The 17313-nt window shown below is 39.9% G+C and overlaps 1 protein-coding gene across 3 annotated transcripts in view; it reads right to left on the reverse strand.

The window, feature by feature from the left end:
* AQP9 (aquaporin 9) overlaps positions 1–6036 on the reverse strand; it is a 30288-nt gene extending 24252 nt beyond the window's left edge. The window contains exons 1-2 of one of the 3 annotated variants that reach the window (XM_009321581.1): positions 5714–6036; positions 5563–5621 (exon numbers count right to left, since the gene is read on the reverse strand). In XM_009321581.1, coding sequence (XP_009319856.1) covers positions 5563–5565 — 3 coding nt within the window. In that variant the 5' untranslated portion in view covers positions 5566–5621; positions 5714–6036. Of the gene's footprint in view, positions 1–5562; positions 5622–5713 lie in introns of those variants that run through there. The other 2 variants (XM_009321579.1, XM_009321580.1) reach the window with 2 other exon arrangements.
* Between the last annotated feature and the right edge of the window lie 11277 nt (positions 6037–17313).

The raw sequence follows: 17313 nt of genomic DNA on the forward strand, positions 1-17313 counted from the left end.
ATTCTTATTTAAAACTTTCATGCAACACAGAACATCTGAGTCACCTGAAAGTGTAGAATGTCACATACTGGAAAACTTAAGTTTGTATTGAAAAGGAAAGATTTCCTGTGACTTTTCAGAATTATTTGCTGTAATAAACACTTTGAAGTAAAAGAACAATTAGGTAACCTTCCTTTCAGTTCTTTCACACTAGCTATTGCAAGCTGAATTAACTAACTAATAGCAATAGTTATTAGTTAACTATTCAGCTAACTATTCAGCTGAATTAAAGACTGACTTCAGGGAAACAGAAGTGTTGTCTAGAAAAAAAAAGTTAATTGATTTTGATAATACTAAAATTATAGAAATAATACCAGTGTGCAAGAACACCTCCTTAACCTCAGCACAACTGAGGGTCTTCATTACCACTTTGACTTCTGTTTTAATGCTGATTTAATACAGTAGCAAGAAAGAGGAAGAGTTTGCACATCTTCAGCAGAATCATTAGCAAAATTTCATGCTGTCAAAATATATGCAACTGGTACATTTGCAGAAACAGAAAGGACTCTGAGTTGGTGATGACAGGGAAAGGAAGCATCTTATTCCCATAAAATGAGCGGTTTTGTTCTGGAAGTGCAGGGTTAAATTCTATTACATTAGATTCATGAGTTACTTCTACTATTTATTGGTTGTACTATAGTATTGCTGCTAGAGACCCTAATGTATGGATCTCTGTGACATAAGAGCCAATTTTCAGAGTGCAAACATTGCTAAGGCCCATGGTATTTGTAGCATTATATAGTATTTAAAAAGCTGTTGAGTGACATATCAAAATACCAATTATAAATATGTTTTAATAACCTTTTTTATCTAGTTTGACAAACTTAAATTCACTGTCTGAGAGCTAATTAGACAAGATTCTGTACTCCAGGAAATTCATGGCTGATGGCAAACAAGGTAGCTGTTAGAGGCTACTGCTATTTAATTTTGTACCTTAAACAAAACTCACTGTAAGCAATTTCATCCTATACAAAGAAAGAGTCTCCCTTTCACAAAAATTTAGAACACAGAATTTATCTTTGTTTAAAATTTCTAAGTAGTAATTTTGTATTAAACACTAAACACTTATTTAAGGGGTAAATGATCAAAAGCTGCATTTGCTTTCAGATAATAACATCATGTAATGAGGATTCTAACGCATGTTCGGAATAAGGGATATATATTACTGTACGGTTTTGTAATTAATGTGCACTGGAATGTAGGGCCACTAAAAGAAAGATATGGAAAAGTTGTTTAAATTTTAATCTTCTGGACTGAGCAAATCTATGGAATGTCATACTTAAAGATTTTTCAGGCAAGACTAAACTCCCCAACAAAGCAGGAGTGATAACTTACATAATGAAGTGGTCAGAATATGAAAACAAGACAAAAAGATTTTGATGAGCAGAAGATAAATAGCCTTCCTTCTCATTAGCTGAACTATTTGCAGCGTGGGGTGTCATGCATTCAATTCATGCTCATGCACTGCATCCTCTATGCACACACAAATGCTTCAGTGGGAGTTTTGCAAGAGGCTCCCCACCTCCAGTTGGAGACTAAGCTTTGGGAGAGGAATATATATACTACCCACTTGTCTTTATATGCTTGGATGGAAGCTTGTGTTCTGTTTCAGCAAGGAAGTGTACACTGCTCTGGACTCAGGAGATCCTGGCTCCTGTGCAGCTCCTTTCTGGGAAACTCTGTTTAGTAAGATGCTCTTGAGAGTGAAAATGAGATACAAACTATGTTAGGTGAGCAGTAGCCAGTAAAGGAAGCCACATGGCCCATTTGGCTTCTCTTTTTGGAACAGTTCCAATTCAGATATACTTAATGGTGTAAGCCAGAGTAAATCCCATTTGGTTTGAGAACAATGCAGCCAAGTTCCAAAGGGGAAATATGGAGAGAAGCATGACTAAGAGCAGAGAGGCAGTTGGATAGATGAGTTCCAGAGACACACACTGAAAAGTCACACAAACCGTCTATCTGATGCAGCATGCCTTCTTGACTCTTTTGTGATGGCACCCAGATGTTGTTCCCCAGAGTAACCCACAGGAGCCCGAAGTGGAAATGTACTGAATCAGGAGACATGTTGGAGAACAAAAAGCTCTCCAGAGAGCTCTTTCTCAAGGGAGGCCTCAGGGGCAGCCCCGGCTACAGAAGGCTGAGGCTGTGTCAGAGGCTGGGAAATGTGTGTGCGCGCTGGCCTCTCAGCCACCATGGTACAAACTGGTGCTCTCCCACCTCAGGGACCTGTTCCACGGGTATAGGCTGGAGGGACCAGTCCCACAAGTTGGTTCCAAACATACTGTGTAAAACCCACCGTTACTCAGTATCCATTTCCTGGAAAACAGTTGCCTCATTTTCAAATGCTCATTGAAAACTTCATGGGTAGATGGTGTCTTTTGTGGATGTTTATTCTAAATTACAAATGACACAATTAAACTTTGCAGGTTGGGGGGTTACCATGTGACAGCACCAAGGTAAATGCAGGAAATGGGCAGGAGTTTACAAATCTGCAAATATAAATACCCAGCATAATGCGGGATCCTCATTGCCTGTGTAACTTAGTTACACTAAAACTGCATCACTCCATTTGTTCTATAGAAATCACATAAGAGGTGAAGTGCAACATTTTCTTTTTCTCAGCTTGATGGAACCTCCAAAAGTGAATACGACAGTAACCAAAACCTCAGTGTAACCAAAACCACATGCAATTTGCATTTGGTTATGGACTGTACATTTTGGGTTTTCTGCCCCAGTTCTTGTTGTAGAGTGTAATTCAAGAAGCTGTGCTATGCCTTGGGGAATAATTCAAGGCTTGATACTGAAAGAAATACTTGTTCCCCCAGCACAATAGGTTTAAGAGTAAAATAGCCTAATCACCAGCAGGATCACGCAGACAAGTGATAACAGCAACTGCTCTGTATACCATCAGATCTGCCTGTACAGCAGGGCACTTCCAGGTTCCTAGAGTTTAGTGTTCCCCACTGAACCCTCAAAGAGGTTGAAATCAGGTGCTTTGAAAAACAGAGAGGGGGGCTCACACAGGCTATGTCTATATCATCAAGTCATGCAGTGCAAGCAGCTGGTTCAGAGAACCTGACTATAGATACCTCAGGAGGGATTACTTAGGAGTATCTCCAATCTGATCCACTGGACTGAGCATCCATTAATGGTCAGCACATTAGCTGTGATTCTGGAGCTCACCTTCCACCTTAGTTTCATCTGAAAAGAATTCAGTTTACATGCTCTGAGACCATGCTGCAAGGCAAACCACAGCATATTAAGTAGAGATGACCAAGAGATGTTATCCAAACTGTATACCCAGTGACTTTCTCAAGGCTTGTTGTCTCAAATCTGTTCAACATAGGAGGCAGAGCCCCTCTTACCCCCAGGTGAAGGCTTGGTTTTTGCCTGATGAGTGATTTCACTTTCTAGATGTCCTGAAATTAATCTTTTGTTTGTACATTTTCCAGTTTGGAAAATAATGTTGCAAGGCTTGAGAGTTACCAAAGATGGTAGTTTAAGCTCTTAATAGTATGTGGTCTGTGATGTTGTTCTCCAGGAAAAACAGAAATAGGTGATTTGGGGGGACAGAATTTCACCTGGCTAACTTCCAGAGGTGCTAGGTTGGTCACAGATTTGGGTACGGTCAGTTAGTATTGACTTCCAGACAGAGCCTGTGGGTAACAGAAAGGTTTGTCCCTGCCTTGCTCCCTGGCGCAGGTGCTCCCCACAGGCTGTAAAACCCATCATAATGACACGAAATGGCTTTCAGCAAAGATCTGAATCAACTGTGCTAAAGGCTGTGAACTCTCGTCTCACTTTCACTTTGTAACAGGATTAAGACATAGTAATAGGATGGTGGAAGAAAGCTATCACTTCTTTTGCATACATGGTGTCTGTTTTTCAAGGATTTCTGCCCTCTGAGTTATGAGGGTGCCCCTTTCATTAGCTCCAATTTAAGTTAAGGGTTTAATATTTACCTGTTCTTAAAGAGAAACTACTTACTAGCTGACAGAGCCTAAAAGCAATAGCAATAAATAACAGCAGAAAAGTCAGTTTCTTCAAAATAAATGCTTTGTACTGCTGCTAACTTGAACAGTCTAAACATAAATCAAGGTATCCAAGCACTGAGAAAGCTGCAGTTTAATCCATGTGAGGCTCTTCTCTGCTTTAAGCCAAGGTTGAAATTAGAAAGGATAAAATAGAATTGAGAAACTCAGATTATCAACAACAATTTTGTAGCTTCACTTTCTACTAGATTCATATGGTGAATATACTAGAAAATGGGCTCGGGGTTTGCATTTCCTTCTAGTCTTGTGCAGCAGGACATTAAATAATAGCATTTGTGGTCTAATCTGTACTTTAATATGTTTTCTTCACTTGCTTAATTGTATTAATGGAAAAAGGAGGATGATCTTGTGGTGAGGACAGAGTACTGGAAGTCAGGTGATCTGGGTTATATTCAGAGTTCTGCCACAGGCTTCCTGTGCAGTCTGCTGTAATCAGGTTTGCTAATATATAAAAAGAAGATAATGACATTTCCCCTCCTTACCAGGGTGTTGTGACACTTAATTCATTAATGTTTGTAAAGTGCTTTGTGCTCCTTGCTTCTAAATGTGCCCCTTACTGTAATAACGTCTTATGGATGGTATTAAATTTGAGAATAATGTTACTTTAGTGCCTGTGCACTTCAGTTGGCTGAAGTGTAGTAAAGACCATTATTTTCATGTATTTTATGAGCTACTGGAATTTTTTAGATGACTTACTTGAAATTTAGCTAATATACTTACAGTTATAAAATATACTATGTCAGTACTATGCCTGCTTCTTATTTTTTTCTGTCCTTTCACTGTGATGAAATATTTAGCAATAAGCAAGACTGTCTTGTTCAGACTAAAAGGAGGAAGAAAGAGTTTGGCATAAATACTCCAGCTGCTTGACTTCCAGCTCTGCTACTGAGCCTGCTGTCTACCCTGGTACACCAAACAGCTCTGTGTCCCAGTGCAAAATGCACAGGAAAATGGAGCAAGAAATTAAGTAAAAGAAATCTGGGGATATGAAAATGGGGAGTTTTGGTATTTACCTAAATTGTAGCAGCACTACAGAACGAAGCAACTGCATAATTTATGTAGTACAGTTAAAAACAAAACAAAAATATTTAACTTACAAAATCTCTGAAGGTTTGGCAATGCAACTCCCAATAAATTCACTACAAATCACACAGCTAAATTTCCATATTGCACAGGAAAATAACTCAGCTAAAATTCTCTTAAGTGCAATACGGTATGTTTGTTAAAGCAAATAGAAGTTGTGCATAGAAGTGAAAGTAGAATAAACTGCTGAGTTTTTTAAAAACAAAAGCAAGAGTATTATCAACGTTCATTGTGCATATCTGGATTTTTCAGAATTTGGTAGTTCACTGAAATTCTGCTCCTATATGAAATCAAATGCTTATCAGACAATTGTAATATATAAAGCTATCTGTTTTTAATAGCCAGTGATAATTACATCAGGTGAAGAAAGGAATTACAAACTTACCATAAATAGAAGCAATTCATTCAAGGCTGTACAATGTTTGTCAGGCAGTAAACACGCTGCTGGTACAGTACAAGAAAAAGCATACATGTCCCCTTACAAGCACTGTCCAACATCAGATTAGTAGGAAGAAAGGAAAGCAGCTGACACTTACTATCAATATAAAAGTTCCCAGGAATTCTGAGAGGGCTTCTTTAACCAAGCTGTTCTTCAAGGCAAATTTCTCCTTTAAACTCCTTTTGCTTTTCCGGCTCATTTTGGCTTCCTCTATTGCTCTGGTGCCCTAGTTACAAATACACACAAAATTTGCTCTGTATTCGTCCCTGCTTCAGCTGAACTTTGACACTTTTACTTATACATTGAAATATGAGATTTCATCTTGTACAGCCAGTGAAATCATCTGACTGCAGGCATTGACAGAACCAACTCAACATGCCCTAACAATTCATCATGAGTTTTCCATCCTGTGCCTTCTCTGAGCACGCTTCTATTTATACTGGTTAGATAATACCAGTAAGTTCACAATCAGAACTCTTCTTTTTTCTTGTAGAATGGATTAATCATTACCTTTCCTGCTATGTTACTTTTTTTCTGGTAAAAATGAATAAAACGTTGTTCCTGTCACCCTGATCAAAAAGAAAGGCAAAAAGAGAAACCACAAAGTAAGGAACCAAAATATGGTTGAAAATTTCTCTCTGACCTAGATTGGGATTTAAACCATGCTACTATTGGCTATCCAGAAACTTTTCAAGGGGAGGTTGTAAGAGAGAGTGAATGCTTGTGAGAATGCTGTGCTCTACCCTGTAAACAACAGCTCCTATCTTGTCACTTCTGAGGGATTTCAGTGGCTAATGAGGAATCTTACCTTGGTGTAGTATGTTGAATTTGTATATTCACTCACAATACTCCTTTTGGACTAAATGCCTTGCTCTCTAGTGACCCGCCCTATTTACAAAAGAGCAATGAGGCAGAATAAATTAGGAACATTTAATGAAATCTGCTTCGGTCCAGTGGCTCCCTATAATGCAGTATAGTAAGTGAGGCACTGAGTGCCTATATGTCTCCAATATGTTTAGCTTAAAAGTGCATAGGTGCTGCAATATGAAGCATTATAATATTATTTTCCATGGTCTTAAGACATGAAGTTGCTGAATATCTCAAAGAATTGGGCCTCCTAGAGAAAAATATTACATTCTTAATCTCTTAAGCATCTTGAATGGTTTTATCAGAGGTGATAATGACTTGACTAACGTGCCGCCTGGTTGATTTACAAGTATTTTCTGTCATTTGACTTGACACCAAAACCTGAGCCCAGTTCTGGTAGATTATTTTGGCATGTGTTGTAGATGCTTGGTGCCTTGGTTTGTATCTGTCCTAAACCTTTTTCACACTGGTGGTAAATATGTTTAGCTCTCTCAGAACTGTTGTATTCTGTGAATAGGACAGAGCTTTACAGGATTGGGCAAACGGGCCCCTTCTGTTATCCTGTCAGTGCTCTTTCCTTGCCTCAGGCTAGGACCTGATGCATGTTCCCTGCAGCTGTAGTCACCTTACCACCACCAGTTTTATCCCTTAACCACCCAGTTCACCCCCACCACCCAATTTTAATCCTTAACTGCTTTTCCATGTCCTTTTACTCACCTTTCTCTGCCTCTGCATTCAAATGCCACTCTGCCTTTAGCTGATGCAGAAAATGCTGGCCTGTGGAAAGCCACATAACTGATGAATTATGAGATGACTGCATCTGTACTGGTGCTGCACGAGTCAGGGTGAGCACCTGTGCAGCAGCAGGCACGGTGTGTTGTAGGAGTGCTACAGGTCCTGCACTACAGGCCCTGCCTGTAGCGCAGGCCTGCACTTGCACAGGCAGCTGGGAGCTGCCTCTGGGAAGCCCCTGAAAATAGCCTGTGGACGGCAGTTTGAAAACCTTTACCCTACACCACTGCAAAACAAAGATATTATTCAGGACCTTAATTATCACAGCATGCTAAAGTATATGTTTATTATGTCTGTGAGAGAAGTCTTTCAGAATTGTGTATACAGTAGAACTGAGGGAGGATGCTAGGGAGGCCATTCATTACAGCAGCAATGAGATAAACCACTTCCTCTCTTCCAGGAAAATGAGAAATAAACAAATACGTTTATGAAAGCAATTTTTAGTTGTTTGTCCATAGCAGTTCTTTCTCTTGTGCAAATGCAGGTCTCCCTCACAGAGTAGTATGCAGATACCTCTTAGTTTAGTCTCATAACAGGTGTGAAGGCGTTAACGCTATTTTTCAACTAACAATAGGGCGATAACATGTCAGAGACAGAAACCCCTACTCATTTGTCCAGATCACATTGCCTTCCTTATAACAATTTTCTGTCTTTACAAGGTGGAGAACTGACACAAATATGTATATTTTACGTTTGCTTTCTTTGGATTTTCTTCAACGCTTTATAGAACTCATATGATTTAACTCCATTAATAAGAACTGTGATGCCAAGTTAGACCAAAGGTCCTCCTCAGCTCCGTAACCAGATTCAAGCAGATGCTCTAAGGAAGCATAGAAGAACAGAATACATAGGGCATGATTGTTCCCTTGGTAAATCCTTCCCGCTTTTGACAATTGGCAATTTAAAGTCACTGCTACACTTTGGAATCATTTTCAAAGAGAAGAGGGGGCAACACAGAAAATTTGAATTGTTTCTCCTTTTATTGTATTCAGAAAGAGGTTCTAAAGACATTTCCCAAATCTAAGAAATATGTACGTGGCGTTACAAGAAAGACAAGTAAAATGTAAAGATAAACACCATGAAAGCTTTGACCTTAATTACTAACCCATGTGATCCATGCTCTGTGTTACTGCCTTTTAGTCACATGCAATGGACCACCTGGTTGAACAATGGAAAGAAAATACACTGTGATTACTGTTTTCTACAGATCTTCCTCACCTGGGCCCTGCTCCCAGAGTCATAATGGTAAGGATACTGGCAGTGCCATCCATAAATATTGACAACTGTGGCATCTGAGGGAAGAAAATGCAGACATCCTTCAAAAATGGAAGTCATATATAAGCAAGGAGCATAGAAAGAGCATAAATTCTGTCATATTAAATGTAGAACCACAACAGAGCTGACCAAAAAGATTTTAAGATTTTTCCAAGAATGTGGAAGTAATAATATAACCTTTTTCAAATTCCATCACCAGAGGAGTCCTGCAAGACAGTAAGTAAAGCTATAGACGATGAAAGTATAGAAGAAGCATTCAAGGTGGCTAACTCCACAGCTAAAAAGCTAAAAGAATTATTTGCCTTGCTAAAGAACCAAATGTTAGGTGGGCTGAGTGTGAGGAACTGTCCTAAAATGAATTGTCAGTAGGAAAGACTTCAAGAGAAATTGATAAGTTAAACAGTAACTAATTGCTGGAGCTGTGCAGTGTTTCTGTCAAGGGATTCAAACGTTCAGCTACTGAAGTGCTAGTGCCAGTGGGTTGTTTTTTTGCTGAACCTGATCCTAATGCCAGCAAAATAGAACATAGGAAACATACCACTGATCCACTGGTCTTTCAAAAGAGTCCTCCAAAGGTGATCATGGGAACTACAAAACTGTCAATGTGACTTCTATGCCAGGAAAATTAGATGAACTGTTGTAAAGAATAAAATCAATAGACACAGATAAAGCTGATACTCTGTAGAAGCATCAAATGGATTCTGTTAAGGGAAGTTATGCCTCACAAATCTATTGGCGTTCTTTAAAGACATCCAAAAGCACGCTGATATTATTGTTCATGCTTGAACATGTGATCAGTGTAACCTTAGATTGCAAGACTAAGACCCTTGGGACCCTTACCCCAAGGCAGTCTGCACTCAACTATTTCTTCTTTTCACCTGGATTCAAGCAGAGCAGGAATTCACACAGTGTATATAACCTAACCATTTTTATAGTAATCTTCACTCCTATAGAAATAGCAAAGTAGAGAATAATACACATAGCTCCCACAGTTTAAATCCCATGGGTAACAGTATATACTGTACTGAATTTTTAATAGCACTTTATTCAGAGTATCACATAAATTGTTATTACTGATGTAATAAAACCTAAACCAACACAGCTGGAGAGACCAAGGCTATAAATACACCATATATTTTTTGTATTGTAATAATATGGGCCAAATTATTTTTAAGTCTAAATCTGCTGATTTTAGTTGAATTAGACAAAGCCTGAACGTGTACATCTACTATAATTCATGTCCCTGGTCAAATGCCTTTGCCTAATTTATATTTATGTTTTCATACAGAAACTGCTGCATGGTTCTTAAAGGACATTCTCTGTTTTATGGATTGATCCTGCTGCTGGGGAACTCAAAGAAAAAAATTCAGGTGAGGAAGATCTGAACACACTGTAATTCAGCATTCTAAGCTTTCTGAGTACATAAAAACCCTATTTCTTTAGTTCTTGTGTTTTCTGATCATCCCTCTGTCTCTGCTGTAGACACTGGTGAAGAAGTGCTTATGGGGGCAAACATCTGCAACGCGCAGCTCAGGTCTAGCTGAGCCCACCTTGGAGGAGGGGCAGGGCACACGAGGTGACCCCTTGAGAATTTCTTTGTTCTTTCTTCTCTGTTTCTGTGATCTCAGTGTCCAGATAAAACATTTCAGTCCAGATCATGAATATGAGATCAAAACCACACCACATTACGTGTTTTTCAAGCTTTTTGCCAGTAATCTTTAAGGCCTGATTCAAAGCTTGTTGAAGTCCGCTGTTGCTGACGCTGATTTCAGGGAGAATTAAATTGGACTTTCTCTAAAGCAGGACCCAAAACTTTTCTTTGCTCTTGATTGCTGGGCACACCATCAGGCCTCAGCGCATAACTGATGTTACTACAGATATATATATTATATATAGTTATATAATTGATGATAGTAAATTTTGAAATCTGTTGTACAGACATGTCTGTGTATAACACAGGCCCTGAGAGTTTCCAAGCCGGTTTAATCTCTGCGATAGCCACGCTGGCATAGTGGGGCACAGATAACATTCCACACCGAAGGGCTCCGTGACAGGACTGTCAGTGCTGGCAAAATGTGAAAGTGTTAGGGAAATGCTATACAGATGGTTATGTGCACCAGTGTTATCTGCTGCGCTAGGCTGTTCTTCCTTCTGAATGTGCTGGATATGGTTCTAGTATAAGCTTATCTGGTAGGTTACGGTATGGGCAGGTCTGACTTTCTGCATGCATCCGGAAAAAGACTGTTTCAGTACAAGAAGAATTTTGCTTTTAAGGAATAGATCAATTTAGTACAGACAAACACTTTGTTGCAGCCAATTCCCTGCTCTTTTTTTCTTCATATTCCCTTTTCTTGAACAGTTAATGTACATGAGAAATGAATGTAAGGGAAGATTATTGACAGGATGTTCTTTTTAAAATAACTCTTTCCTTTTCTGAATTCTTTATAAAAAGCCCTCAAAATGGAGATCAAAATTTTAAATTCAGCTTTGCTATTAAAAACAAAAGATATCTCGGTAAATATATCCACGCAGCATGAAGAATACCTCAAAGTTTATCCAATGGGCTTTGCATGATCTAAGCCCTATGTTTTCTTAACCCGAATGGGATACATTGTCAAAACCTTTCATCTTTCTACAGGGCACAGATTCCCTATAGCAGTAGACACTCTGCGACTTTTTATGGCTACCTGTAGGGTTGTGAAAGCAGGAGATCTGAGCCTACCTAATTAATAAAAGAGATTTAACATGAAAGCCAAAGATAATGACAGATTTGACTCCACTGATGCACAAAGGCCAAGCAGCGTGTTTGGCAAACAAATAGATGTAGCTAAATAGGACACCCGATTCATGGTTCTGAAACCTAATTACCATCAGGAAAGTGACAGTGTTTCCTGCATCTGACTCGCCAACCCACTCGACTTGGCTCCCCAAGGATGCCATCCAGCCATGTTTTGCCTCTCTGTTGGAGAAGCATTTTCTGTAAGAGCTGCTGTTCCTGGTGTTTTGTCCCCTCTCTCCCACAACAAAAGCATTAGTTTGTTCTGCCTCCATTCTCCAAACACTCATACCTTGTCCTTTAGTAGGAGAGGTGCCAGTCTGCCTGTTTTTCATTCTTTTAATTCCCTTTTGTTCAGAATGATTCATATTTGAATGTTTAAATCCTCTGTCTTTCCAGAAACATAAGCTTTGCTTCTGGGATTCCTTTTACATATTAAATATTAACAATATAGATGATAAATTTATCTCAGGTCCCTGTATAAGGATATTGGGTTGCCAGGCCCAGTTCCTTTGGAACTCCCCAGACAAGATTTTTAAATAAAAAAAAATTGTTCTGAGGTTCATAGCAGACCATTTATAGGGTGTACTTAGGAGCAGACCCAGGCAGCAATCTTTTGTTACTTCTGTGCGGTATCTATATTCATTAAGGTAATGAAGCTATTAATTGAATATGTAAGTCAGGTAATTAAATATAAGACTTATTTCTTTAGTTTAAAGGGTAATAATAAAAAATTTAAACTTGCAAACTAGATCACACATTTAGTGATGATAAATGTGATCTGGAAAGTGCAATATTCCAATATGAATTAGTTAATTGCATCCATTCATGAGGTGATATACATTAGCAGAAGGTCAATCCATTTAGGGCTTGATGTGTTTTACAAATAATAAATTCAAACAGGTAAATTGAAAAGAAATTCAAAATAGAAAGGTTTTTTTATATATTTAAATTCAGAATAGAATCCCTACAACCAAGAGCACGTTGCCTATAACTTCACAGTTAACGGCACGCGTTCTTTACAGCACTCTCCCGAGGCACTGCCACTCACTGCCATGTATACTCTGCAGGAGAAGATGGGTGCTATTTTGTGGAGACTGGGCTAAACAAACCCGTGGCTGTGTGTTCCCGTGCGTCTCTGTGCACAGGGTGGTGACCAGCCGAGGAGCAGCTGTCAGCTGGATGGTTTCAAGAAATCTTCAGTCTAAAGGGGTGGCACCTCAGGCTCACTCCATAACTGGCAAAATCAGCCTTCTGCACAACAGTCTAATGAGGGACATGTTACGTTTCAACTGTCAACTTAAACTATCATACTAATTTTTGAAACTGACCCAATTATAAAGTGAGTCAAACACTAACAGTCTTTCCAAGCATATTCTACTTCATCACTGTTACTGTCGCTGAATTATTTGTGGCTTGATTAAATCCTTAAATTCGAGTTTCAATTTAGGACTGAATTTACCATAGCAGCAATTTACAGTATAAAATGGCTAATATCACAGGTAAGAAAATTGATCCATTTGACTCATTTTTAGTAAAAATCAAGTTTTCTTCATTAGCCATTCCTGGATTTTCAGTAATAAAAATGGTTGTTCTTTATATCAGCATTTATTTTATTTTTTACGTTAAAGGTAATGTAGAAATAAGGAAAATAAAAGTAGATTTTCTTTTGTTTCTTTAGAACTTAAAATATATCCACACTAATTCTTAAACAATCGTTAATAAGATTTATAATATTAAGACAATTCATTCACTGGGATATTTGAAAATTTTCTGAAATAATATTTTATAGGATCATCACAGTATTGTGGGTGTTGCTTTACAGATAATATTGCTTATGTGTATAACAATATTTTTACCTTATATGTATAAAATATCTTTGTCTGGAGCAAGGACTGATACCATCCTGCACACAATTCAAGGGCCATAATTCTTAAGAGTTTTCAAACAGTGAGCCTCTTTCAGATGATCAGGCTTAGAGACATTTAGAGAATTGATTCAATTAACCTAGAGGAAAAAAGTGCTATAATGTGTGATTTATGTTTGCAGATAAATTAAAATACAAGTATTTCCTGAAGAGCATTTGCTGCCATCATGGTCAGTAATGAAAATAGCAGGCAATTAAAATAGGACACCTGAGGCTGAAGCTTTTACTGTGTATATCAGAAAATGAAGTTCAGATTTCGTAAGTGGAAATCTGAGCTGGAAACTAACTTAGTGCAAGTTCCTTTTCGGTCCCTATTTTTCTTCCACAGGTGATTTCTAAAGCACATAAGAAATAGAAAGGGACATTTACTGAGTGGCAGTAAATGAGGAGGCAAAGTGTACAGAGGAGTAGGTGCTCTCAGTCAATACTGAATTTGTATGAGGAACCAGGGATATCCTTGCTAAATGGTAGCGGGACAGGTGAGAGAAATATATATAAAAAAGAACTTATGGGTCAGACTGAAATCATTTTGGGGCAGGTTTTGAAGTTGATCTTGAAATGAATCACTGGAAGTGTCTGACAGAACGATGTGATTCGGTTTCTTCATGTGTGTGACAAAGTGCTTAGAGTCTGGAACTCGCTAACGAGCATAAGAAATATTCACAGATTTGAAGCAGTAAGAACGAAGAGCTCTGTGTTGATGGAGTTGCTGTAGCCGCTGCCCATTTCAGTGGTGTATCAGTATATGGTTTGGTACAGGTACTCTGCCCAACAGAGGTATTTAAGATACAGATAGTTTCACCCAATCCTCTAGTTTTATGACTTCCTTTAGGCAATGGGGACACAGCAGTATAGAGCAGAAAAATACCAGTACTCTGACTGAGCAACCCAGGAATACCTTAATTACATCTGTATTGTCTTCAACATCACAGCTCTGTCTTTTGCACCCTCTCTAGCTACCAAAGGTCCTGTTTCCATCAGATGGTGTTTGTATAAGCAACGTCTATGTCCTTGTCTATAAATAATACCAATTGCTGGGGGTGGGTGGAGAAATTGAGACTTGTAAATGAAACAAAGGTATTTCTTCAAATTATCCATTCAGATTGATTTAAATATAAAAATAAAACTCTTCAGGAATTATTTTGATCTTGGCTATATACCAGCCTAAATTCTGACACTGAAGTAAGAAACAGAGTCATTTGGTGGTTCTTCATTTTTTTTGACAGCCATTTCTTCACAAAGCGTGAAGACAGTAATATCTTTGTCATTACAATCTGAAACAGAACATATTTGTTTCCTGATTTGCTGTCTAAGTAGGAGTTTAATTAAAACCCATTCGTGTGAGAGAAAATAAGCCAGTCTGACTTAATTGCCAGTTGATTTAGTATTGCCAATTCACAAAAAAACCCCAGAAACTACAGGACTGCAGTAAGAATAAGTGGTTTCTCTGCCGTATGTAGGTGTTTAGGGACCACAGAACTCGGGCTGAACCTGGGGTATTGTTTCTGTTCTTTCTTTTCTTAGCAATTGTTGGACTCACTTTTTTTTCTTTCACAAATTAATTAGTTTACTTCTGTATTCATTGTTATTACTGAGTTATTATCCTAATGTCCAAGGCAATAAGGGTAGTAATCCCTTCCACAAAGAAATTGCGTTAAATATTAAATATTCACTTGTGTGATTTGAAGCCATGACTCAATCTGGTATCATAAAGTAGCCAGTGTAGTGTTGAATCACTGAAGCCGCTCACCAAGCTGGATTCATCAGTGTGTCCAACATAGCATTACAGACCTTGCTCCTAATTCTGTTCGGCAAAGCTACTGTTGTACTTGATGAGAACCCACTTGTGGTCTTGGCGCTAAGACCTTCATCATTGCATCATTGTCTTCCCAGGTGGTAGAAGAGGAACTGCAGTTGGTCACTTGCTGTCGGGAAGAGCAATGGCACGCATCCACCGTGTTCTTCTGGGGAGCCCTCTGAAGCTGGCTTGTAGACCAGGAGCCTGCAGCGTGGTAAGTGCAGTGGCATTCTCCACTTGAGGAATGCCAACAAGGCGTAGGTAGCAGTCAGTCTAAAGGTGGTCGGCTTCGAGTACTTTTGCAAACTGAATTGCTTTTAGATGTAAGAGGAATGCGGTTTGTACAACAAGTAGTTGATGGAGGTCGCTTAAGCAGCTCCAGATTATGTGGGTTTGAACTGCATCTCCACATGCACTCGAATCTCTTCTCACCAAAATCGCCTGAACTTTATTGACTTAATAATGAAACTGTTATACAGTTTCCTCATTCCTGAAACTTGTTTAAATGCAGTCCCCTTTTGAAGGAGCACATCCCCACTCTGATTTATTTTAAAACAGCTTTTAGAAAGTGTCATCCCTGTGATGAAGTGTTAGGTCTGTGTTGCCAGTGTGCCATTAAAAATTGAATTTCTGACGTTTAAAAGTCTCACTCATCCCAAGTGTCACAGTTTGACAGCTCTGCATGTCACATTACTGCACAGTATTATGGATCCATTTCCTCTGTCGGGGAAGGGGGGGGGGGGAAGATGAAAAATGAGAGAAAGCAAAATCTGCAATCTCCTCCATTATTGAGCTGGAAATTTACAGAAATATGCAAGTTAACCCTGAAATGACTTAAATGGCACTCTGTATCTATTCTGCCTGTCTGTGCAGAAGCAACCTTTGTCCCGTGCTCCTGTACAAACACTAAGAGAACGCTGGGACAGTCTTTTCAATTGTCTGTGAACTTGTAAAACCCAGAGCAAGGAATATCTATGGAATCAACAAATGGATAATGTAACAAAATCAAAACACAGCCAGATCCCATTGTTTATTCTTGACTATGTCAATAGAAAGGTCACATGGTATATTTCTTGCTGCTTTGTTTTGCCAACTTTAGACAGCTGTACCCTTTGGTGTCCTTTCTCTGTTTATCTATCTGGGATGCGATAACTTCAAAACATGACATCTGATCGGTTTCAAAATGTTGGGAGTGTTTGCATCAGTAAGCAGAACTTTATTGATTTTGCCTAAAGCAACAAAAATGGTCTGGGCTTCATATGTCTTCTGTCTAGAAGTTTTGACGAGAGTGAACATAGGGCTTTGACCATAAATTTCTGATGTCCATCAGCCCAGTCAGGGTGCAAGCTCAAGCCACCTGCTGTTTCATCCAGCAAGCTAGGACAGATGTCTACCGCATATGCGCTGCTTACTGCACAAGTGATGAGTTTGAGACAGTGAGTTGTGGCATCTGGCTCTATTTGGCTGCTGACTTCCCAGTAACCCACTGGATGTCACGCCCAACCTCTTGCATGATGTGGCCTCCCACTAAGAGGGCCCCCCCAAAAAATAATAGTTGGGAACAGGTGGCTGTTGCTTGAACAAATTATTCTATTCTTTAGGCCTCTTCCTTTTGTGACGAACTTTCAAGAAAAGAGAAGGCCACAGCTGGGCTGCAGGACTTGCCCTGGCAGTAAGCACCTGCTCCTCCTGGTCACTTTCTTTCCTGAGAGGAATTCGGAACAGAGGTGCACCTGGGTGCCCTCACTGGACGAGTCCCAAACCTCTGGGCTTCCACACAGGCTGTCCATGCCTGCAGCAGCTGCAGTGCACCGTCAGCGGCCGGAGGGGCTGCAGGGGCAGTGCCCCCAGCACTGGAAGATGGGAGAGTGTTGTACAGGAAGGAGGAGAGGCAGGACTGCACAGCCCATAGCCGAAGGGACTAAGTGTGGGACTTCGCAAGGGGAAGCGAGGAAGGGTGTACAGCGGTTTTCCATGAAGGAGAAACCCTGGACAAGCAAGAACCCCACTTTGCGGAGATGGCCCCCGCAGGCCAAGGGGAAGGGCGCTCCCATCCCAGCCCTACGGCAGCGCGGGCCCGCGGGAAGCAGGACAAGGAGCGCGCCCAGCGTTGCCAGCCTGGAGGAGAGCGGGGACCTTGGCGCCAGACGGGGGGACGAGGCTCAGGAACGCTGCCGCGGGAGGAAGGAACCGCGCTGCGCAGCCCGGGGCCCTGCGCGGGGACGCCGGGGGACGCAGCGGCCATGTCGTGGGGGAGACGCT

This window comes from Pygoscelis adeliae, unplaced genomic scaffold (assembly GCF_000699105.1).
Source record: "Pygoscelis adeliae isolate BGI_AS28 unplaced genomic scaffold, ASM69910v1 Scaffold183, whole genome shotgun sequence".
NCBI classification, from domain to species: domain Eukaryota; kingdom Metazoa; phylum Chordata; class Aves; order Sphenisciformes; family Spheniscidae; genus Pygoscelis; species Pygoscelis adeliae.